The 24,862-nt window shown below is 40.2% G+C and overlaps 1 protein-coding gene across 4 annotated transcripts in view; it reads right to left on the reverse strand.

Moving 5' to 3' along the window:
- The window catches only part of RTN3 (reticulon 3), a 62,704-nt gene that overhangs the window by 36,286 nt on the left and 1,556 nt on the right, over window positions 1-24,862 (reverse strand). For 3 of the 4 annotated variants that reach the window (XM_060303047.1, XM_060303049.1, XM_060303048.1), the window contains exon 2: window positions 10,820-10,870. The exons of the other annotated variant lie outside the window; for it this stretch is intronic. In XM_060303047.1, the coding sequence (XP_060159030.1) occupies window positions 10,820-10,870 (51 nt within the window). The remainder of the gene's footprint in view (window positions 1-10,819; window positions 10,871-24,862) is intronic. 4 annotated transcript variants of the gene reach the window in all.

Here is a 24,862-nt window from a genome sequence, read left to right on the forward strand (position 1 = left end):
GTCAGCAGTGAAACAGAAAAGGCTTATCATGCTACAAATTGCAAAAAACAAAAAATTTTCACGACAAAATACTCTTCAATTTACTTTTTCCCTTTAATGGTAAAGCATGGATAATAAGATGGATAATCTGGGGAAGTGCTTTTCCTTTGGTATTTGGTATAGCTATTCAACAGAAACAATGTAATCCATATAAAACAAACAACTTGATATTATGAAGTACTAATATGCTCTCATCTGTAGGGGGAACAATTCAGGACACACACCTTCTATAAAACCACTGTTAGAGTCTGACAGTCTGAAAAGGAAAAAAAGAAGTGACCAGAGTTCCCCCCCACCCCCAGAGATATAGCGGACCCCTCCTAAGCCTAAAAATCAGACTAGAAGTAGTCTATTCCACCCATAGGGAAGATGGGCCCCAGGAACAGATGGCCTCAATGTCTTAAACTAAAGGGCACTGAAAAGGTTGGTCTGTTCCAAAAGCTCTTGCACCACCCTGCCAATTCAAACAAAACTGAACTGTGTAAATTGGTTTCCTTTATTAAGAAGAGTAATCTTCAGAAATCCTTTTAAAACAGAAAATATCCCCCTAAAAGTAATACATTAATTAAGTCTTAACAGTTTTTAATATCACAGTAGCCACTGATTTACCACATTGTTTTCCAACTAACCAATCTAGGAAGTTTTTACTGGGGAAAAGTTCAAAACAACTGTCCCAAGGGCAGGCACTATCTTTCTTACACACTGTTGTATCTCTGGAGTTGGAACAAAGTAGGTCTTAAATAAATAGTTCCAAATGAATGAATCAAACATTCAGCTTGGTCAGATGAGACCTAAGTAGGCTCAGGACAGCAATGCCTTCCTTGAGTGTGAATGAATAATTGGGAAGATGTGAAAGAGAAAAAGCTTTGGGATTACTTTTACTCAGCTTGCGTTCTTTTTCAGTGATAAGCTGAATAACAGCCAGACAAAAGCAAAATTATGATTTATTCAAAATCATTTTATAAAGATGAAAAGAAATAATATCTTACTGCAAGAAATAAAATTCCACTATTATAAAAATGTTTCCAAATGCCAGATAAAGTTCCATTTTAATACATCACTGGAATCTGATGTAACAGGATCTCTGACTTTTAGAACAGTGCAACTGTAATCATCGGGGTGGGGGGGGCCAGGGAAAGTCTTTGTAAATTGAGGAAAAATAAAGTTTGGTGGTATAAACTGTACCAGTGGGACAGAAGTAAGCTGTAATTCATATTTAGTTCTAATGCAGTAAACACGGCTTGCATCTATCACTGTACAGTATGGATACTCAGCAAGACTGGATTAAGGATAAATGAAGCTCACCACTGTAGGTTAAAATGCTTTAAAAAACCTGAAATTTAAAGAACTATAGCCTACATTTAAATCAGAAATATTCCACAGGGCTCCACTGGTGGCACAGGGGTTAAGAATCCGCCTGCCAATGCAGGGGATACGGGTTCGAGCCCTGGTCCAGGAAGGTCCCACATGCTGCGGAGCAACTAAGCCCGTGCACCACAACTACTGAGCCTGCGCTCTAGAGCCCGAGAGCCACAACTACTGAAGCCATGTGCCACAACTGCTGAAGCCCGCGCACCTAGAGCCCGTGCTCCACAAGAAGAAGCGGCCGCAATGAGACGCCTGCGCACCACAACAGAGTAGCTCCCGCTCAAGGCAACCAGAGAAAGCCCGTGCACAGCAACGAGGACCCAGCGCAGCCAAAAATAAATAAATAAATAAATTTATTTTTTTATTTTTTATTTTTTTGCGGTACACGGGCCTCTCACTGCTGTGGCCTCTCCCGTTGCGGAGCACAGGCTCTGGATGCGCAGCACAGGCTCCGGACGCGCAGGCTCAGCGGCCATGGCCCACGGGCCCAGCCGCTCCGCAGCATGTGGGATCCTCCCGGACCGGGGCACGAACCCGTGTCCCCTGCATCGGCAGGCAGACTCTCAACCACTGCACCACCAGGGAAGCCCAATAAATTTATTTTAAAAAAAGGAAAAAAGAAATATTCCACAATCTGAGTTATGTATTATTACTGAATTTACTGATGACTGTTCCTACCAGGAAACATTCAATGGACTAAATCTGGAATAAGGTAAAACTGGGGCCGCCCCCCTTCCCTTCAAACAGGAATGGAGGACTTCCTTGGTGGCGCAATGATTAAGAATCTGCCTGCCAGTGCAGGGGACACGGGTTCGAGCCCTGGTCCGGAAAGATCCCACATGCCGCAGAGCAACTAAGCCTGTGCACCACAACTGCTGAGTCTGTGCTCTAGAGCCCGTGAGCCACAACTACTGAGCCTGCGTGCCACAATACTGAAGGCTGCACGCCTAGAACCCGTGCTCCGCAACAAGAGAAGCCACCACAATGAGAAGCCTGTGGACCACAACTAAGAGTAGCCCCGGCTCACTGCAACTAGAGAAAGCCTGCGTGTAGCAACAAAGACCCAACGTGGCCAAAAATAAATAATTTAAAAAACAAACAAACAAACAAACAGGAGTGGAACCTTGAGGTGAACAAAACTGACTCCACCTCAGAGGGAAAGCTCAGCTTATATGTTTTATAGAGACTGAGATTTCAGAAGATTTAGACCTGTCATTTTACAGAAACAAGTGGACAAAATGAATTAGTAATAATTCATTAGTAATTACTGAGTGCCATTATCACGTGCCTGACACTGTTTTAGAAACTAGATTAAAAGCAGTGAACAACACAGAAAAAATCCTTGCCTTTGTGGAGCTTACAATACAGAGTGGGAGACAGAAAATAAGCAAAATCAATAAGTAAAATGATGATGATGTGGAGGTGGGTTGGATGAAATGAAAAAGAAAGCAACCTACATTGAATGCTAATGAAAGAATGCACACAGTACTACAAACAAAAAAAGCACGGTAGGGAGTTCCCTGGCGGTCCAGTGGTTAGGACTTGGTGCTTTCACTGCCGCGGGCCCTAGCCAGGCAACTAAGATCCCGCAAGCCACACAGTGCGGCCAAAAAAAAAAAAAAAAAGCATGGTAGAAATGTTTTGCTTTGTCAGGACACAAACCTTTCAGTTTTCTAAGCCTTGTTTCTTTTCTAATTTCCTTGAACTCTTTTTTTTTTAAAGATTTTTTTGATGTGGACCATTTAAAAAATCTTTATTGAATTTGCTACAATATTGCTTCTGTTTTATGTTTTGGTTTTTTGGCTGAGAGGTATGTGGGATCTTAGCTCCCCGACAAGGGATTGAACCCGCACCCCCTGCATTGAAAGGTGAAATCTTAACCAATGGACTGCCAGGGAAGTCCCTCCTTGAACTCTTAATACTCCAAAAGTTTCGAGTTAGGTATATAATAATCTGAGGTAAAGCTAGAAGATTAGGTTAGAAATCGTATTCTCAGAATAACAACAAGTTCTGTACTGAATGCCATGACAGCTTGACAGACTTCAAGCATTTTACTGAAGATCTGTCAATATGATGTAACTATTATATATACAAAAGAACTTTAATCATGTTCCCTAACAATAGTTTTGTGACTTAATACTTGGATTGGATAGTGTTTTCAGGGCACAGGTTTAGGGGGTAAACAGAGTATGATGTTGCATTCATTCCTCCTCAGTGATTGTGAGATGCAGATATTAGCTCTCATGATTGTCAATCAAGGTTTCCCACATGTAGCAAAATAAGTTAGCATCCTCATCTTTGTTTTAATTTTAATAATTATCTTGTTTAGAATTTCAGCAAATGGAAAGAAGTTTATTTGGCTACTTGAAACCCTCACAAACTTGAACAGAGCTGACTTGTACCAAGACAATGAAAAAACCGGTCTGGAAGTAAAGAACTTATAATGGCATGAAAACATTAAACAAAACAAAGACCAGAATCTAATAAGCCTTTAGAAACTAAGCTCCCATAAGTAAAGACTCTTCCAATTAGTCAGTATGACACAACAGTCATTAGTGTTGTCAAAGTCTGTACCTGGCAAAACAGCAGAAAACTCCAGGGAGTTTGAAGGGTGTTAGGTTTTAAAAATACTGTACCCTGGAAAACTGCCTGATGGAATAATTCTGGATTATCTTACATCTCAGAAAATGTCCCCTACCTTTCCTTTTTCAAAAGATCCAGCCCTTCACATGCACTACAAGATATTTTCAACATTACTCAAAACAAATGTCTGTCAAAAATCTCTTCATTATATTTTCTAGATTAGTTATTTGCTATAATGCAATTTAATGTGCACATTCATTTTCAAAAAGTCTAGTTACTCAAAAATATAGCATTATTCTAATTATTAACAAGCAAGAGTTACACATCTAATAGACTTGTCAAAAAGGGAATCAGTATATGGTAAGAGGTGAAAAATGTCATAATCCCACAACGATCATGAGAATGTTCCCAAATGTATTCAGTACTGAGCTCCTTGCTTACTCAATTTCTTCTTAAACTCTAAATATTCAGAAGTCTCCATTTAAGTATATTATCTTAAATAAGACTAGGAATTTAAGTTGGCAGTCATATTCTAAATTTCTAGACCACTCCCAAACCAAAAATTCCTATTAAAAGATGCAAAATCCAGTCTTCTCTGGTGGCGTAGTGGTTAAGAATCCGCCTGCCAATGCAGGGGACGTGGGTTCGAGCGCTGGTCCGGGAAGATCCCACATGCCGCTGAGCAACTAAGCCCGTGCACCACAACTACTGAGCCTGTGCTCTAGAGCCTACGAGCCACAACTACTGAGCCTGCATGCCACAACTACTGAAGCCTGCACGCCTAGAGCCCATGCTCTGCAACAAGAGGAGCCACTGCAACGAGAAGCCCGCGCACCACAACAAAGAGCACCCCCCGCAACTAGAGAAAGCCCACGCGCAGCAACGAAGACGCAATGCAGCCAAAAAAACAAAACAAACAAACCAAAAAGATGCGAAATCCTTTCATCACACTTACTAATCGTGTGGCTTTAATCTCAGTTCCTTAATCTTAAAGTTGCTTACTATCATCTGAAAATTGAAAACTGGGACACTAAAGCACCTAACTTGAGAACCGCTGTGAGGATTAAATGAGTTGATACACGTGAAGTGCTTAGAACAGGATCTGGCACTCAGTAAATCTTCAATAAATGTCCCCAAGCACCATATTCTCAAAAAAGTATCTCCTGACGTAGAGACTCCAGACCATACGCCTTTTTGTTTGGGGAGAGAAAAAAGGCATAGTGCCAAATCACAACCACCTTCACGTGGTATATAATAAAGGAAATCCTCATTTAGAGTTTTAGATACTTCCCCTCCAACCAGCCGTAAGTAAAAGGAATTTTTTTTTTTTTTTTTTGCGATACGTGGGCCTCTCACTGTTGTGGCCTCTCCTGCTGTGGAGCACTGGCTCCGGACACGCAGGCTCAGCGGCCATGGCTCACGGGCCCAGCCGCTCCGCGGCATGTGGGATCTTCCCGGACAGGGGCACGAACCAGTGTCCCCTGCATCAGCAAGCAGACTCTCAACCATTGCGCCACCAGGGAAGCCCTAAAAGGAAGTAATTTAAAGAGCTTTTATCTACTTCAAAATTTTGGGTGATGCAACTTCTGAATCATCTAGTACAAAACAAATGCCTATGACATTCCAAGAACCGTGCAAAGTACTATGTGGATAAAGACATTTAATACAAGCCAACATATAAAAAATTCTAAGTCAATGATGAAAGATAAAAGAACTTTTCCTTAACAAAATGTTTCAGCAAATGATCTTTACCATCATCAAAGTATATTTTAGTTCAATGTACAACTAGCTGAACAATTTAACAACCTAGTAAAACAATAGCCCTTGGCACCGTCTCTTATAGTCCTTTTCAAACCTTAGAACAAATACTAGTACTTCATGGGCGCGCTCTCTCTGACTTACTCAGAATTTCCTAAGTACGATGGAGCTTAAGGATCTGCATTACAAGTTTGCCAGTAATGAACCCTGTTTGGGAACGACAGCTTTACAGTGTTTTACTAGTTTTCGAGGGGTAGAAAAGCCGAGCTGTACTTCAGAACTTTAGCCCTGTAAAAATTCCACAGGCGTAGAAATTGGCACTCTTCACTCTCACTCACCACAGATTCTCTTTGTCCAGGAGCACAACTCACAGGTTAGTAGGGCATGGGGCAGGGGTGATCCTTTTGTGCCTGCTTTAAATACTTCCATATACTAATTTTAAAGTACAGTAACTTGAGGGAATTCCCTGGCCGTCCAGCGGTTAAGACTTGGCGCTTTCACTGCCATGGGCCTGGATTCCATCCCTGGCCGGAGAACTAAAATCCCACAAGCCGAGCGGCGAGTGGTGTGGCAAAAAACAAACAAAACAAAAAACGCCCTTCTCTTTACTTTGTTTCTTATTCCCCAAACTGTCTTTTAGAAAAAGGTTTAGTACTTTTTTATTTAAGTGTTTTATAACTTAATAATGAAAACACAATGTGATCTAGAAATAAGTAAGCAATAATGAATGCTATATGAGACTTCTTCCTTAAAAGAGTGAATAACTTAGAATTATGCTATACTAGAGTTACCGTTTGGTTACTAACCCCCCTCAGGAAATTCATCACTTTTAACTCAAAGGATACCTGTCAACAAGGAAAAAGCATACACACCAGTGAAGAAAGGGTGCCAGCCTATAGTAAACCACTAAGTTACTTTTTCACATACATACTATGCATATTCATACAAGGGAGGCTTGAAATATTCAGGTATAGGTTTTTCTACACTTGAATTTTCTCATGTTCACAAAACAAGAGGGAAAGACAAACTATCGTGCAAAACAGTATCAGCAACTTTCAGCCAAAGCATCAAAATAGGAAGTTAGCCAGCAGACACTTTGCAGCCAAGCTAGATCCTAAACAAAAAGTCTCTTTTGTACAAAGAAAAATGTTTTGCTTTTGTTTAAAAAAAGGCTGTAACTGGCATAGTTTTTCTCCTCAACGCTTGCCCCAAAGTTCAGTGCTTAACTTCCTATTCCAGATGCCTACTGCATTACTCAAACTGAACACAAATATTCATTACTGCAAATGTACTTCCAATTCTACATGGTGGGTAGATCTTCTCTAACCTTATTTTCACCCAATGTTTTCTAAAGAAAATTGTAGTATTTTCCAGCCTCCACTTTTTATCAAAGATTTCAAAAGTAGAAACCAAATTTCAGTTTGATTTTGTGTCTGATGGAGTACATCCCCCAGATGATACTAAATTACATCACTAATAGCAATAATATGGCTAAAATAGTAATTTCTGCCTCTTCTGCTCTCATGATTTTAACATTAACCTCAAAATGACATCTCTAAAAATACCTGTAAACCCTAAAATACAACTAATATATCATCTTTACTGTAGGTAGTGGCATGGACGGTGGAGTCCTAGGTGTGTCACTTACTGCGTGACCTTGAGCAAGTTATTTCACCGTTTTAAACCCCAGTTTCCTCAATTAGTAAAAGAGGCGGTACCTTTCCTCCATAAAATTGGCTGTGAGGATTAAATGAGATGATTCGCATAAAGTACTGAGCACAGTAAAAGCTCAGAAAAAAAAACAAAACTGGCCACATACCACATCTATACCTCTGTTAATATCCTTATTTAACAGTACAGGAAAACATCATTAAAATGTACTCCCCTATTTTGAGATGCTTGGGGATTAAGCTGAAATTAAACTCTGCTTGATGAGAAAAAAGGACTCAATAAGCAAAAGACTGCAAAGCACCTACTCAGGAGTACAACTTATTTAAGAAGGAACTGATTATTCCATTGATATTCTCATCACAAATCTATTCGACAGTTTTCAAAAAGCTTAATTTACTAGCTTAAGTAGCTGTATACTTCAAGGTAGTACAATTTAATAAAGATTACATAATTTCCTTTTGAAAGATTTAACTGCCCTTCCTTCTCAGTCCAAATTAATGACAACTGTGGGAATTTCCTGGCAGTCCAGTGGTTAGGACTCAGCACTTCCACTGCGGTGGGCCTGGGTTCAATCCCTGGTTGGGGAATTTAAGATTCCACAAGCCGCAAGGCATAGCCAAAAAAAAAAGGCAACTTTTAATACTTGCATCTCCTTAAAGCCCAATAATGATAAGTATATATTTCAGGATTAAAAATGTCATTGTTAAATATGACTTACTTAATTACTGCTACATATTGCTTGATATGGTTTAGATATATAAAAGTAAGGCACAATCCTCCAAGGCTAAATGGCTAAGGGATATGGAAGCCAGAGACAGATTAGTTGGGTTACTGCCAATGATGGACTCAAGGTGCCTGCTGGTGACAGTCACTCTCAAAGGCCTGCGGTTGGGTGGAGCTGGTCCTAGCTATTCTCTCCAGGGGTTTTAATCCACTTAACCAAGTACACCAACAACTTCCTTTCCCTTGGTTTTATTAAGGCAGACTAGAAGCCACTAGACTTGGCTACCCTAGAACACACCTAATCACTTGCCAAGGAGTGCCCTCAAAAAACGGAATAGGCTGATCTCTAGACCTGCCAATGAAGTAGAGCATCAACTGGGTTGCTTTTCCATTATGTTTTTTTGCAGGAGAAAATGTTAGTAATAGAGGCTACACTGGAACACCTTCAGGGATATGACTTTTTTTTTTTTTTTTTTTTGCGGTACGAACGCAGGCCTCTCACTGTTGTAGCCTCTCCCGTTGTGGAGCACAGGCTCTGGACGCGCAGGCTCAGCGGCCATGGCTCACGGGCCCAGCCGCTCCGCGGCATGTGGGATCTTCCCGGACCGGGGCACGAATCTGTGCCCCCTGCATCGGCAGGCGGACTCTCAACCACTGCGCCACCAGGGAAGCCCCCAGGGATATGACATTTTTAAATGCTTCTTTACAATACCCTTTTAACAATAACACTATGCTGAATCTGCACTGGTCAAAAAACTATAAAAAAAAGGAAGAATGACAAATCTATTTTCCTTAACAAACTCTCATACTCACTGAAACTGAAGCCTACTTAAACATTTTTAATTACAAAAATCCTCTTTATTTACCTCCATTTTACCTGAGCGTATATGTAATTTCTCTTAACAGGGATTAAAGTAATTTTTTAAACTATGACACTTATCTTTCTCAACATTCTATACATTAGGTATGTTGTGCTTAGGTTGTATTGTTACACTATTTAGGATATTAATTATTCCCTTTCTGTATGAAAAAAGTGACTATGAAGAATGTATTTTAGAAGATCTGAAATACAACAGAGAAAATACAATTATTTGTTCTATTTACACTATGATATTTTTACTGATTTATCTTCCAGAGTAAAATAAATGTAATACCTATTTGCCTAAATTATTGAATTTCTCATGAGGAAAAAAAAAGAACCCTTAGAAATATAAATCTGGTTGGGTTCCAGATGTCAAGGATCAATTTGTATGTTTGAGTTACTTTCTAACATTCACAAAATATCTTTTAATGTAAACAATTTTTTAAAATTTCAAAGGCCATGATTTGACCCAGAAGATATCCAAATTCACACAATGAGGCACATTATAAAAATGCTGGGGACTCTGAATGTTATCAGTCTGAATTAAAAGCAACAAATTATCTATCACGTTTCCTAAGAAGCAGAAACTCTGAAAAACATTTACTATGTTCATTTTATCCCATTATGGTTTTTTATTTTATTTTATTTATTTATTTATGGCTGTGTTGGGTCTTCGTTACTGTGCGCGGGCTTTCTCTAGTTGCGGTGAGTGGGGGCCACTCTTCATCGCGGTGCGCAGGCCTCTCGCTGTCGCAGCCTCTCTTGCTGTGGAGCACAAGCTCCAGACGCACAGGCTCAGTAGTTGTGGCTCACGGGCCTAGTTGCTCCGCAGCATGTGGGATCCTCCCAGACCAGGGCTCGAACCCGTGTCCCCTGCATTGGCAGGCAGATTCTCAACCACTGCGCCACCAGGGAAGCCCCCATTATGTTTTTATTCCTATAAGGTCAAAGTCTTCCTAACAAACCAGCACCCAGATTTCGCATTTCAGCTAGGACAATAAACTCTTTGCACAAGGCTTCTTAGACCTATCTACTGAGTTTAATTACCTTTTTTCAAATAATGCTTTTCCGTTGACCTATACTCGAGGAGGAGCACAACATCACAAATGAAACAGCACTTTATTATTAGTGCGAATCAAAGAAGCACACTCTCTCTTCCAGGTTCTTGGCAGTGCTTCCCCTACAAACACATAGTTAACAACTCTGATTGCCTTCCTCACTGGTTGACATTAAAAACAAACAAACAACCGCCCCCAAAACACAACTTAATCTCTAGGAAAATAAGCCCTGCTGGCCAATAATTCAACCGACATGTTCAATGTTCCTAGGCAATCTGGAATTGGCCTACCTCTTGGGACGAATCTCAGGTAAGTTCACATTAAAGTATTCTAGCTAGGACACTGTTATTAGTTCAGTGGAAGCACACTTTAAAAGTTTTTCCAAACCTACTACCTATCCAAACCAGTTACATAACTGCAAATCTATAGGTCAAATGCATTCTGGAGGTGGTGTGTTTTCTGACCCACAATTCTATCTACTCCAAGTTCTGTGGGCAAGTTTTTAATTTTTAAGAAATACTCAAAACTACACCTAAAGCTTATGCTATGTTAAAGAGTCCACCTAGCCTCATTCTATTTTATTAAGCTTTACGGGAAATCCGTTAGAAACGGCTAAATAGAAAGCACTGGCTTGGATTTGGTTTTTATTTTAGGGGATTTGGGGGCAAAAGAAAACCTGTGCCTCGTATCCCCAGTTACAGCCTCTTTCTCAACATTTTTCTTTTATTAATGCACACACAAAAAATGACAGACTTGCCTTGTGAGGTCGAAAATAGAGATACAGGCTGAGAGGAAGAAACAAAGGAATCTGAAAGAAAATATACAGCGTGAGAATTTGACAACCTCACACAGGAATTTGAATTTTCCTTTTTTTTTTTTGGCCAAGCATCTTAATTTCACTGGGTTTAAGCAAGATGAGAAAACCCAAATCTATATTTCCAATTACTGTTTTCACTCACCTGGCAGCAAAACCTTATTTCATTTTCAAGATGCATTTCTAAAAGTTAATCAATTCAATTTTTTGGTCAAATATTCTTTCTCACCTGCAAAGGAAGAAAAGAGGAACCCCTAGCATTTTTAAACAAGTATAACCTCAAGAAAGATAATGCTCGCCTGCAACTTCATGTGGGAAAGGAAAAACGGGGATCTGAGTGCTAACTGATTTTGCTTGTAACCATTTTCAACTTCATTTTGAGGAGTCAGTCACGAATATGAGTACTAAACATTATAATTGGCAAATATGTAAAATTGACCCTGAACACTTTTTTTTTTTTTTTGCGGTACGCGGGCCTCTCACTGTTGTGGCCTCTCCCGTTGCGGAGCACAGGCTCCGGACGCTGCAGGCTCAGCGGCCATGGCTCACGGGCCCAGCCGCTCTGCGGCGTGTGGGATCTTCCCAGACCGGGGCACGAACCCGCGTCCCCTGCATCAGCAGGCAGACTCTCAACCACTGCGCCACCAGAAAACAGGACCAACATGAGAAATCTTCCATCTCTAAAATTATATTTCTCTAAATTTGGCAACACATATCAAAATTTTAAATGCATAAACTATCTCCACCACCTCCTGCACATATTCTTTAACTTGGCAGATATATTTGCATATATGTACAAATACATGTATATAAGGATATAGAGCACTGGTTATAAATACTAGGAATAATCTAAATGACCATCAACAGACGTCTACTTAGTTACATCCAAATAATGGAATACTTGCTGCTATGAAAAAGAATGAGGAACAGCTATATATAAGTTGATACATTAAATTAAAAACCAAAGTACTGGGCTTCCCTGGTGGCACAGTGGTTGAGAGTCCGCCTGCCGATGCAGGGGACGCGGGTTCATGCCCCGGTCCAGGAAGATCCCACATGCCGCGAAGCGGCTAGGCCCGTGAGCCATGGCCGCTGAGCCTGCGCGTCCGGAGCCTGTGCTCCGCAACGGGAGAGGCCACAACAGTGAGACGCCCGCGTACCGCAAAAAAAACAAAACAAAACAAAAAGTACTGGGGCTCCCCTGGTGGCGCAGTGGTCGAGAGTCCGCCTGCCGATGCAGGGGACACGGGTTCGTGCCCCGGTCCGGGAGGATCCCACATGCCGCGGAGAGACTGGGCCCGTGAGCCATGACCGCTGAGCCTGCGCGTCCGGAGCCTGTGCTCCGCAATGGGAGAGGCCACAACAGTGAGAGGCCCGCGTACCGCAAAAAAAAAAAACACAAAAAAAACAAAAAACAAAAAACACCAAAGTACTGAAGTGCATACAGTGTGCCTCCATTTGTTAACTGGCAAAAACAGGGACTTTGAGGTCTGGGGCAGGAGGGAGATTTGCTTTTCACTACAACCTTTGGCCTTAAAAGAAAAATAATCAAACAGAATATAAATTGCCATTGGTAAAATGGAAAAAAAATTAATAAAAACAGCATGTGAAAAACAAAACCCTCCAAAAGTGCCCCTAAATATACTGATCTTTACTTAACGCCTTTTTTCTTGCAATTATAAAAATGTTTTCACAAATATTAGAAATACACTTAAAATGAGGAGATTGCTTTAAAGGACTGGGCCATCACTATATCTGTAAGTACTAATCTAAATACAACACAGGGAATATAGCCTATATTTTATAGTAACTATAAATGGAGTATAACCTGTAAAAATTGTGAATCACTGCACTGTGCATCTGTAATGTACATAATATTGAACATCAACTATACTTCAGTTAAAAAAAGCAAACTATTGGGCTTCCCTGGTGGCACAGTGGTTGGGGGTCCGCCTGCCGATGCAGGGGACGCGGGTTCGTGCCCCGGTCCGGAGGGATCCCACGTGCTGCGGAGAGGCTGGGCCCGTGAGCCGTGGCCGCTGAGCCTGTGCGTCCGGAGCCTGTGCTCCACGGCAGGAGAGGCCGCAGCAGTGAGAGGCCCGCGTGCCGCAAAAAACAAACAAAAACAAAAACAAAACAAAAAAGCAAACTATTTAGTCAACAGACATGGAGCATGTTAACACCAAGGCAGAATTTAGTGGACAAGAGGCAGTAATTCAGTAACTCAAAACCAGAATTTTAAAATTCACTACTTTTTAATTATCTTAAAATTAAGCATCACATTTACTCCTACAAATGAAAAACAATTCACCTTTCCTTGTTAAAGCAAGCATTTCTATCTATTTCTTTAATGTTTCCAGATGGGTTCATTTCTTTTCTTTTAAATTTATTTATTTATTTATGGCTGCGTTGGGTCTTCATTGCTGTGCACGGGCTTTCTCTAGTTGCAGCAAGAGGGAGCTACTCTTTGTTATGGTGCACTGGCTTCTCACTGCAGTGGCTTCTCCTGTTGAAGAGCACGGGCTCTAGGCGCTCGGGCTTCAGTAGTTGTGGCACATGGGCTCTAGGGCGCAGGCTCCGGAGTTGTGGCGCACGGGGCTTAGTTGCTCCGCGGCATGTGGGAATCTTCCCGGACCAGGGCTCAAACCCGTCTCCCCTGCATTGGCAGGTGGATTCTTAATCACTGAGCCACCAAGAAGGCCCCTAGATGGGTTCACTTCTGTATGCAATTATCTGCAACATTAAATCTCTGCCAACTGAACAAATCTGAAAATCCAAATGCTAAATAAGCCTGATGACAAAAAAGATCCTATGAACTTTTCATCTCCACCTGACACCCCTCCTAATGGAAAATTTCGACATACAAAGTTTTATGCAATAGCATCTATTTTGATACAGAACACAGATAACCAGTAGTAGTTTGCAACAATATTGCATCAGGTCTTCTAACTTACACAACCATGTTGTACTCATATGCCATATTTATGCTACAGGCAACTGAACCCAAAAAAGGCAACCTTAATGCTCAAATACTATTAATTAAATCAAACATTATCTTCAAGTAGCTAGGTCTAGGCACTGTATTAGCACAGAGATGATGGTTGTGCACAAGCAACTGAAAAAGACAAACCAGCAAAACCGTATGCATTGTGGGAACGCAGCAGAGGCAGAAGAGATGTTCGTCAGGTGAACAAGACAGGGGAAGGCATTCTGGGGAGAAGGAACAACTGATCAGATTCCAAATGGCTTTAAATGTCATGCAATGAAATTTGGATATTATGTATATAATGAGGCATCACTGGAGGTAAGGGATTCACAATGTCACATGTATTTTAAAGAGAACTCTGGCAGCAGGGTAGAGTATGGACTTAAATGAAAAGCTACTACATAATCTTGGCAAGACATGAGGGCTTAACTAAGGCAGTGAGGATGGGAAAAAGGGGATAGATATGACAGAACAGAATGGCCTGGACTTGGTCATTGGATGTTGGAGACTGGAGAAGCAAAAATCAAAGGACTGAAGGACTACATGAAATGCCACTTGGTTGGGGAATGAAACAGAGGAGAAGGAATTCTTTATATTAATTTCCACTAAAAAATAAGTTGTCTAAGGCATATCAAAGAGGAAACTGTTTGCCAATATGAATAAGCTCAGGAGACTGTTAAGGGTTATAGATAAACATCTGGGAGTTAACATCTGGGTGAGAACTGACACCACTGGAGTGAATGCATTTGTCCAGGGAGAATCAGAGAGCTGTTAACAATGGAATCTTGAGATACACTACCAATATTTAAAGAGGAGCAAGAAAGAACTATCAGTGAAGGAGACAGAAAGGAGTCAATGTGGGAGAAAATGGTGTCACTTGGAGAAAGCTTTAGGGAATGATTAACAGAGCCAAAAGCCAATGCGTGGGGCTTCCCTGGTGGCACAGTGGTTAAGAATCCACCTCCCAATTCAGGGGACATGGGTTCAAGCCCTGGTCCGGGAAGACCCCACATGCAGCGGAGCAACTAAGCCCATGTGCCACAACACTGAGCCTGCGCTCTAGAGCCCGTGCTCTGCAACAAGAGAAGCCACAACAATGAGAAGCCCGCATACCGCAACAGAGTAGTCCCCGCTTGCTGCAACTAGAGAAAGCTCATGCACAGCAACGAAGACCCAACGCGGCCAAAAATAAAAACAAATAAATAAATGAATATATTAAAAAAAAAAAAGCCGATGAGTGGTTAAGACTTTCAGATGGGTCACTGAAATTAAGTAATCAAGTAATTTAGCATTGATGACTCTATAGTTAGAGGGGTGGGGAGCGGGCCAGGCACTGAAGACTGAATGGAAGTTTAAAGTGTGTGAAGTATGATGATAAAGGGAAGGACTAAAAACTGGGCAGCAGCTAGAGGGAGAGGCAGAGTCAAGGGAAAGATTTTTAGGAATGGAAATGACAAGCGTATTTATATAGAGAAAGGAGCAAGTAGAAGGAAAAAGACTGAACATAAAAAGAAGCAATATTTGCAGGAACAAAGTCCAGGAAGTTGCTAGAAGGTAAGGGATAAAAAAGTACGAGTGGACCTGATGAAATCTAATTCCAATAAATAATCAGATTTATTTATAAATAAAATAATAAATCTGTGCATATATGTTTTATTTATTTATTTGGCTGTGTCGGGTCTTAGTTGCGGCATGCAGGCTCTTCCATTGTGGCGCATGGGTGTGGGCTTAGTTGCCCCGCGGCACGTGGGATCTTAGTTCCCCAACCAGGGTTCGAACCTGCATCCCCTGCATTGGAAGGCAGATTCTTAACCACTGGACCACAAGGGAAGTCCCATAAATCTGTGCAAATATGAAGTTATAAGATTGTTCATCACAAATATTAAGGAAATTTAATAAAAATCTATTAGGGACTGGTTAAATAGGTTTTGGTATATCCATACGATGGGATACTATTCATTAAAAACTGTATTGTAGGGCTTCCCTGGTGGCGCAGTGGTTGAGAGTCCGCCTGCCGATGCCGGGGACACGGGTTCATGCCCCGGTCTGGGAAGATCCCACATGCCGCGGAGCGGCTGGGCCCGTGAGCCATGGCCGCTGAGCCTGCGCGTCCGGAGCCTGTGCTCCGCAGCGGGAGGGGCCGCAGCAGTGAGAGGCCCGCGTACTGCAAAAAAAAAAGAAAAAAAGAAAAAAATTATTGTTACAAAATGAAAGGATATAGTACCCACGGATGTTTAATTTTCTTTACGTTTTTGTTTCCTAAATTTTCTATTATGAACACACATTTTTCTTATACTTCCTAACACACACCTATGCTCCCCACCCACATGGAATGGGGTAGTTACTTAAAGGGAGAAAAAGGACACCTAAAATGGGATCTCTAGCAAGTCTTTCAATAAAACCATTTAGTGAATAATCTTATTAGTCTTCACACCACTGGATTTTCAATATTGATAATACTTTAAGCTGCAACAAACTGTCAAAACTAAAACTAAAAAAAAAAAATCATACTCTCTTTGAAAAAGCTTCATTTCACTTACTGAGTCCCAGGTATCTGTGATAGACACTGAATTAAGTATTGATATACATTATAAATCAAATCCTTACAAAAACTGAAGCTTATAAGTGTCAGAATCAAGATTTAAACTTGAACTTTTCCTGAAAGCCTGTGCTTCTTCTCTCTCACTCTACCAGTCAGATCACCTGGGGAAAATATACTAAATAAATCTGTTTGAATTTTCTAAACTGCAGTAAAAACAGCTTCAGTGAATTGTTTATTTTGGTGATATCTGTCCTTCAACACCAGCAGAATACAGACTATTTTTTAGAGAAGTAAGTTACTCTAGGAACAACTTTGTAGAATGACTTCTACAATTTAACGCCAAAGCTTTTTCCTTTGTGTTAGTTTCTATAGATTATTAAAGCATTTTCTAATACATAAGGAAAAATAAAGTATTTGAAATTTTATCTAAAACTAATATAATGAAAATGAGAAATTCATCAGTTCTTTTAAACATCTTTTCTCTCTAATATTAATATTCTCTCTAGGGACTTCCCTGGTGGTCCAGTGGCTAAGACTCCGCTCTCCCAATGCAGCAGGCCCGGGTTTGATCCCTGTTCAGGGAACTAGATCCCACATACCGCAACTAAGAGTTCGCGTGCCGCAACTAAGAGTTCGCGTGCTACAACTAAAGATCCCACAGGCTGCAACTTAAAGATCCCATGTGCCGCCAACTAAGACCCGGTGCAGCCAAATAAATAAATAAGTAAAATTTTAAAATTCTCTCTAATATCAAAACAAATGATTTTTATCATTTAGTTTTCCTTTTTGCTTTATAGCTGGGCCACAAAAAAATGTCAATCTTTCCACTCTTTCTCATGACCACAATTCTTGATGTCAACTCATGATCTCAGTAAAAACTGCTAAACGGAGCCAATTACTGCCCTCTCCCCCATCAGAGCTCCAGGAATAGGCAGACTGATTTTTCTCCCAAAACTTAATGCCATTTTTTTCTTTTTCTTACTTTTTTGTGCTGGCTAGGACCTCCACTGCATTACTCGGACCTGCCTGCCTCTTCCAAAATAATTTCTATTTCATGATTAAGTCTTTCTCTCTCTGTCTTTTTGAAAAAAAATTATTTTAGAATAATTTTAGATTTACAGAAAAGGCAAAAAGATTGCAGAGTGTTGCTTTATATCCAGCACTGTTTCCGCCATTAACATGTTACATTAGTATTGTGGTACATTTGTCAGAGTTAATGAACTGATGTTGATACACTACTAATAAGTAAAGCCCACACTTCGTTGTGATTTCATTAATTTTTCCCTAATGCCCCCTTCATGTTCTAAGATCCCATCCAGGATACCACGTCATGTTTTGTCATCATGTCTCTGGAGCCTCCTGTGGGCTACGACAATTTCTCAGACTTTCCTTACTTTTGATGATCTGGACAATTTTGAGCAGTGCTGCTCAGATATTTTACAGAATGCCCCTCAATTTGGATTTGTCTGATGTTTTTCTCATGGTTAGACTGGAGTTATGAGTTTTAGGGAGGTAATCCTCCACTGAGATGAAGGGCCATCCTTGTCATACCATATCAACGGTTCATACTATCAATGTGACTTACCACTGATGATATTAACCTTGATCCCCTGGCTGAGGTAGAGTTTGCCAAGTTTCTCCATGGTAGTACTTCTCCCCTTCTACACTGTGCCCTTTGGAAGCAAGTTACTAAGCACTTTCCAAACTTAAGGCATGGGGAGAATCTACATAAACTGGCAGGCTAATTTTTAATTTACTAGAGCTAATATAACTACGGCAAATAGACCAATTAGTAATGTTTTGGTCCTCTGGAACCAATAAACCTAGATAAGATCTAATATCTAGTTAAATAAATTCAATTTATTTGCTATTGGAAATAAATTCCAACCTGACTGGAAGCACCTTACGGCTAAGGGCCACCTTACATGTCCCTGTATCTTTCATAAGGCACAGAATATGATGGTCAGCATATAGTAGAAGGCACAGAATATGGAGGCCTGAACGTTATAGAGCCTTAATGAATGTTTGGTGAAAACTAAATAGTAAAAGTTTAAATTGTTATTTCAAAAACAGACTTTGAGTACCTACTGGATATTAGTCCTACTAATGTAGTAATGTAGTTCCCTCTGGTATAAGTCAAGATGCTCACTCTGTTACAACACTAAAAAGAGTTGGAAAGCTTTCTTTGTACGTTTGTGGAGTAAATGCATATGCAATCTAAGAGGAAAAATAAGCAGAACTCTTGTCGCACAAGAAACATTAGAAAGCCTGACAGAAAGAAACAAATTGGACTGTATAAACAGTAAATTGGTTACAAATATTTTAATAACCCAACTTCTAAAGCAGTGCTACATTTACTGTTGTTAGGAATATCTTACCCTTCTCCAAATAATGCTTGAAACGTATCAGATCAAAATCTCAGATTCTGTTAGGAGTAAGATGGAAATCAAACTTATTCTAACATATTTTAAAATTCTGACACATCAGACTAGCCTACCATTGAGTCCTTATTGGAAGTGAGTCTCTTTCTAATACACAAAATGTGGCATTCAAGTGGTTATAATTTTATGGATTAAAGCCATTAGTGGACTTAATACCTAAAGTCCAGAAGTAAGGACAGTAACGTACGATATATTTGGATACAGTTTTATGCGCTTACATGAAAATTCTCTCCTCAGCACCTAAATGAATATATCAATTTCCGTATGTGTAAGTTTTTGCAATGCTTATAATTTGACTTTTAAAAACTAAATTTTCTTTACCTGAGGTTTATGAGTAGATTTCATAGTAGTTCATGAATCTGTGAAAGTTCACGCAATACTTCATTTATATGCATATTTTTCTGGGAATAGGGTTTCTCCAACTATCTAGCCATTCCATAAATTTATTGAACATCTATTATGAGCCCAGGATTAGTTTTAGTTGCTGGACAAAAACAATAAGGTCTCTGCTCTCTTTCAAAAACATCTGAGGGTCTGCTTTGTGCCAGGTTCTGTTCAGGCATTAGAGATAGAGCAGTGAATAAAGCAGCAAAAATCTCCACTCTGATGGAACTTATATTCTACCGTGGCAGACAGACAATATACAAAATAAATAAGTCAAATACTGTAAGATAGATTATGACAAGTGGTAAGAAAAATAAAGCAGGAAAGGCCTATAAGGTGTTTTTTCTCTTGTGCAAGTTAGATCAGGTGGCCAGGAAAAGACCTAAAGGAGGTGAGAGAGTGAAGAGCTGCGAGAATGTATGAGGGAAGAGCATTCTAGGTACAGTGAACAGCAAATAAGACTGCGGTAGAGAGCTACTCCTGGTGTGAAGAACAGCAAGATCAGTGTGGCTAAAGCTGGGTGAGCAAGGGGGAGGCTGGGACCAGATATTACAGGGCTTCATAAGCCTTCGAAGGACTTCAGCATTTAATCTGAGTGGGATCAGAAGCTACTGGAGCATTTGCCAATGAGTGAAATAATCTGACTTACATTTTTCGCAGGCTTACACCAGCTGCTGTGCAGAGAAAAGACTGAAGAGAGCCAAGGGAGAAAGTCTGGAGACCACTTAGGAGGCAACTGCAGTGATCCAGGAGAGCTATGATAACAGCCTGGACCAGGGTAGTAGCAATGGAACTTGAGAAAACTAGTAGTCACTGAATATATTCTGAAGGTAGAATCAACAGGATTTGCTAATTGTTATATGAAGGAAAGGGAGGAATCAAGGGCATTTAAAATGAGGAAGAGGGCTTCCCTGGTGGTGCAGTGGTTAAGAATCCGCCTGCCAATGCAGGGGACACGGGTTCGAGCCCTGGTCCGGGAAGATCCTACATGCCGCGGAGCAACTAAGTCCTTGCGCCACAACTACTGAGCCTGTGCTCTAAAGCCTGCGAGCCACAACTACTGAGCCCGTGTGCCACAACTACTGAAGCCCACGTGCCTAGTGCCTAGAGCTCCGCATGAGAGAACCCACTGCAATGCGGAGCCCGCACACCGCAACGAAGAGTAGCCCCTGCTCACCACAGCTAGAGAAAGCCCGCACACAGCAAAGAAGATCCAACGCAGCCAAAAATAAATAAATAAATTTAGAAAAAATAAAATAAAATAAAATAAAATGAGGAAGAGAAGTAACCACTGGATTTAACAACGTGGAAAGTAACTGGTGAACTTGACAAGAGATGTTTCTGTAGAACGGTGGAGCAAAAAGGCACCCGGCTTAGGAACCATGGGACCAGAAGTGACGGTTTCTAAGTTAACTGGACTCAGTAAACCAATAACTGAATTCAAGAGAGTGACTGAACCGTTTTTATCGCATGTTGTTTCAAATTTCAAAGAGAGGCAGTGTACATATTTGAAAGAACTGAGTTGGTCCTCTATCCCTGTTTTATCCTATCTTCAACTTCACGGACACAAACCTTTGGGCATATCACTTAATTTCTGATTCCTCATCTGTAAAGTGAGATTTATTTCACTACCCACCTCACAGATAAAAAATATAAGTCTTTCTCCTATTGAATACAGCCTCTTAGAGAGATGTTGTACGCACAGCACCTAACAAAGAGCTTTAATGTATGCTCAAACATTTGTTGAATTAAGTTAATGTATGGGCACAAATCAAACCATAAAGCAATACACAAAGATAAGATATAAAAAATCAAATATTTCCACCTTTATGTAAAAAGAAGACAATGCTCACTGCTGAAATGCCTTCAGGTGGCTCTGTATTAGTTTTGCTAAAAATGTTTTTCAGAATACCCTTCAATAGACCCTCAAGGGCAAACTGCCAGTGAGGAACAAGTCAAACAGCTCCTTCTGCCGCCCCCCGAACCCGCCTCCCCACTAGGTTATGATGATGTGCTTACAGGCAAAACTCAACCAGTAGATTGGAAAAAACAGATACGCAGATTGGAAAAAACAGATACGAATATTTCTTTGAAATTTAAAGAGACCATCACAAGAGGAGGCTAATTGGTAACAATTACCACCACCACCCCAAAACGTAAAACAGAAATGCAAATCCTATACAGTATTTAAAGGGATTCTCTCTGGGAATTCCCTGGCGGTCCAGTGGTTAGGACTCGGCGCTTTCACTGCCGTGGCCCGGGTTCAGTCCCTTGTCGGGGAACTAAGATCCCACAAGCCATGCAGTGCAGGCTCCCCCGACCCCGTCAAAAAAATAAATAAATAAATAAACAGATTCTCTCTGAAATTGCAGTATTACAGAGTAACATGTCATACTCTAATAACAGATGTTACTAGTCAGATATGCAGTAAAAGACTTCAATGATGTAATCGCAAGCAATACTGATTACAGCTAAACTTATGTAGCATACGTACTTTTTCAAAACACCTATAACATACCCGATGATCCAAATTATTTCTAGAATAGTTGTTATGAATAAACAGAATAAAAGCTGTCAGTCTCCTGCACAACTCCTGATACGAACATAATACCGACTTGGTAGTTTTTATTTTAAACGTTTTATTATGAAATTTATATATTTTTCACAAGTCTGTACAGTTTAGGAGGCAGTTATAAATTCATCATTAACAATAAAGTTGAACACAAACTATAAGCTAGGTACACGCAACGAATATGCATAGCTAACCATTTATTTGGAGCTTTTGTTAATTCTGCTCAGAATTACAAAAGTGGTAAATTCTAGGTTTATGGCTAGTCTAAAGAGAAGCGCCCTTCTAAAGAACAAACAACCTCTTGGCTCACACAAAACTGGAAACCTTAACTTTCCCCTGGCCCTTCAAAGGCACAGCACCAATGCCTTCACTACCAAGCTTTGGTTACAAACGTTTGTAACCTGCACAGGATTAAACAGGTGCCTCCTATATCAGGACCAGTATATCATTTCCTCACCACAGAATACAATAAAAGCAATAGTATGAGTTTTATTTTGTTTTCAGACCATCACTAAAATAATAAAAATAAAAACACTGATGCTCTTACCAGCTACTACCTAAACAATTCCCAAGAGATTTCAATTTAAGGAAGGTGTAAGTGTTAAATATATGTAGACTGGTTTGTTTGATCATAGTCGTTAAACTATTTGTGAATTGACTCTAAAAGAAAACAGCATTAAAAGAAATCTTCTATTCCTGGGGAATAAAAACCACCTTAGTCAACAGGCATTTGTGAACCATATTGACATGACCATGCATTCTTGCTGTCTCCTGTACTCTTGCTTCCACTGATAGGAGTTTCACAATGTATCATGACTATACTTATGGTCAGAATGCTGCACAAAGTATTTAAGCATACTGATGCCAAGCGATCTATGAAACATCCTGGCTCCCCCTCAACTTCTTTAACAGATCAGGTGAGTGGAAGGAGTGGCAGCTCTTATTAATATGAGGGGTCAAAAGCTGAAACAACTGACTCGCTTTTAGAAAGCAGAAAAAGATAGAGCATCCTTTACTGAGAGGAAGATTAAATGATTTCTCACTTGTAATTCAACTGTTTTTTGTATCTATGTGTTTCAAACCTGTAAATAGATGTACCAAGTACTAGGTATCGTTATTCAATCAAAGTTAGGATCTAACGGCAGCAAAGCAAATTTGTCTAGGTCACGTTCCTGAGGCTTAGGATGTACACAAGGTCATACAATTAATGAGAGAGACAGGATTGAAATCTAGGTGTCTCTGGGGCTCAAGTCTGTGTGTTTATCACCATGTTATACTGTCACTGCTAATGGGACATGAATACAATACAGCTGTCAGCGTTGAACGGGTGGTCAGAGTTCTTTTTTACTTAAGAGTTAAGACTGAAAATACAAGTTACATAATCATATGATTGATTGACGTGTTAGAACAAAGCGTAAAAATGATGCCTTAAAAAGTACACAGAACAACTTAGTTTCATGAGTGAAAAAGAAGTATTTAAAGCATTAAAATACTTTTTAGTTGTCCAAGCTGTTTTTGCTTTAAGCTAACTTCCACAAACAGACACAAGAAATGTAGCTTTATTTTGGCACCATGATTTTCAGAGCAGTAATAAAGAATAGTCCCTAGCAAGTTATAGAATTTCAAAGGCTATAGACAACAAGCTATTAAAGCACTTTTAAACATCAGACAATAGACAGGTATCTATACTTGATGTCTAATAAGGCAACCCTCATCCTGAAAAGAGCACTCATTATTTCCGTATTTTCTACCTCAACCTCAAATTTCTGCCTTTGAAATCCTCACTTTCCTTCAAAGGCAGAAATCTGGGAAGCCAATCCTGGCCCCGACCTTCTCCAAGCGTACATCACTGCCAGCTGCACTAACACCCGATGCACTGGAAGAGCGAGTGCTATTGCTGATCACCTTTAGGTAGGAACTAAATTTCTAAAATTTGGACAGGTCAGTCAAGACACAATTGTCTCCTGCAGGCACCAAGTGACCACTTCCTCTTCTTTTTTTTATTTTTTGAAAGTCTCTAAAACCAAGAGGAGCTTGGTGAATGAAAGTGAAGCTAAAGGTTGACATCAACACTTACAGATTTTTAAAACAAGGTAAATTTTTTAAGAATCCTTTTTTTTTTTTTTTTTTGCGGTACGCAGGCATCTCACTGTTGTGGCCTCTCCCGTTGCGGAGCACAGGCTCCGGACGCGCAGGCTCTGCGGCATATGGGATCTTCCCGGACCGGGGCACGAACCCGTGTCCCCTGCATCGGCAGGCGGACTCTCAATTACTGCGCCACCAGGGAAGCCCAAGAATCCATTTTAAATGAGTCAAATTTTGGAATAACAGACTTCATCTTATTTTCATGGTGCAAAAGCTTGAGACATTTCCTCAGAGATGGAGAAAGCATTCTGTAAGGAGGAAGAGCTTCTGCAATGAAATGATGACTATACACTGCAGTGTCTTAAGCTAAACTTTTCCAGTACTGACCTGACAAATGAGGATCTTGCACTGAACCCACTAAAACTGTATTAATGATTTTTACACAATATTAATACATATTTGCAATGGGTAAGACTTTAAGGTGGAGAGAGTATCTAATTTATTTTTCAACTGTATCAAAAATTTAAAACCAAGAGAAATCAAAAGGTATGCACAAAAGGGCCAAAAACCAAACAGTAACCAATGACAAGTGATTAGAGCCAAAACACCAAGTTGCTAAATATATAAGGAAGCTGCTGTTCATCTGGACCTTTGCCCAGAACACAAAAATTTGGAGGAGAAGCAGTGGTAGTTTAAAGGGGACAAGGGTTCTAAATTTGCTTGCTTCGTTCATTTATCTGGACATGTAATCTTGGCCTTGCAGAAGCTTCCTCTGATACTGTTTCTACTGAAATGGCCATAACCACACTGGAAAATCCAAATGAGTACCAAAGCTCTTACGTGGAAATCCACTGTTCGAAAAACACGTAGAGAATATATTTAGGGCTAAGATCAGTTTTGTTCTTTAGAACAATCAACCCAAGATTCTGGCAAAGGAGACGTTGAAGCATTTTAAAACGTCTCAAAATCCTTTAAG

This window comes from Globicephala melas, chromosome 8 (genome assembly GCF_963455315.2).
Source record: "Globicephala melas chromosome 8, mGloMel1.2, whole genome shotgun sequence".
Taxonomy (NCBI): Eukaryota; Metazoa; Chordata; class Mammalia; order Artiodactyla; family Delphinidae; genus Globicephala; species Globicephala melas.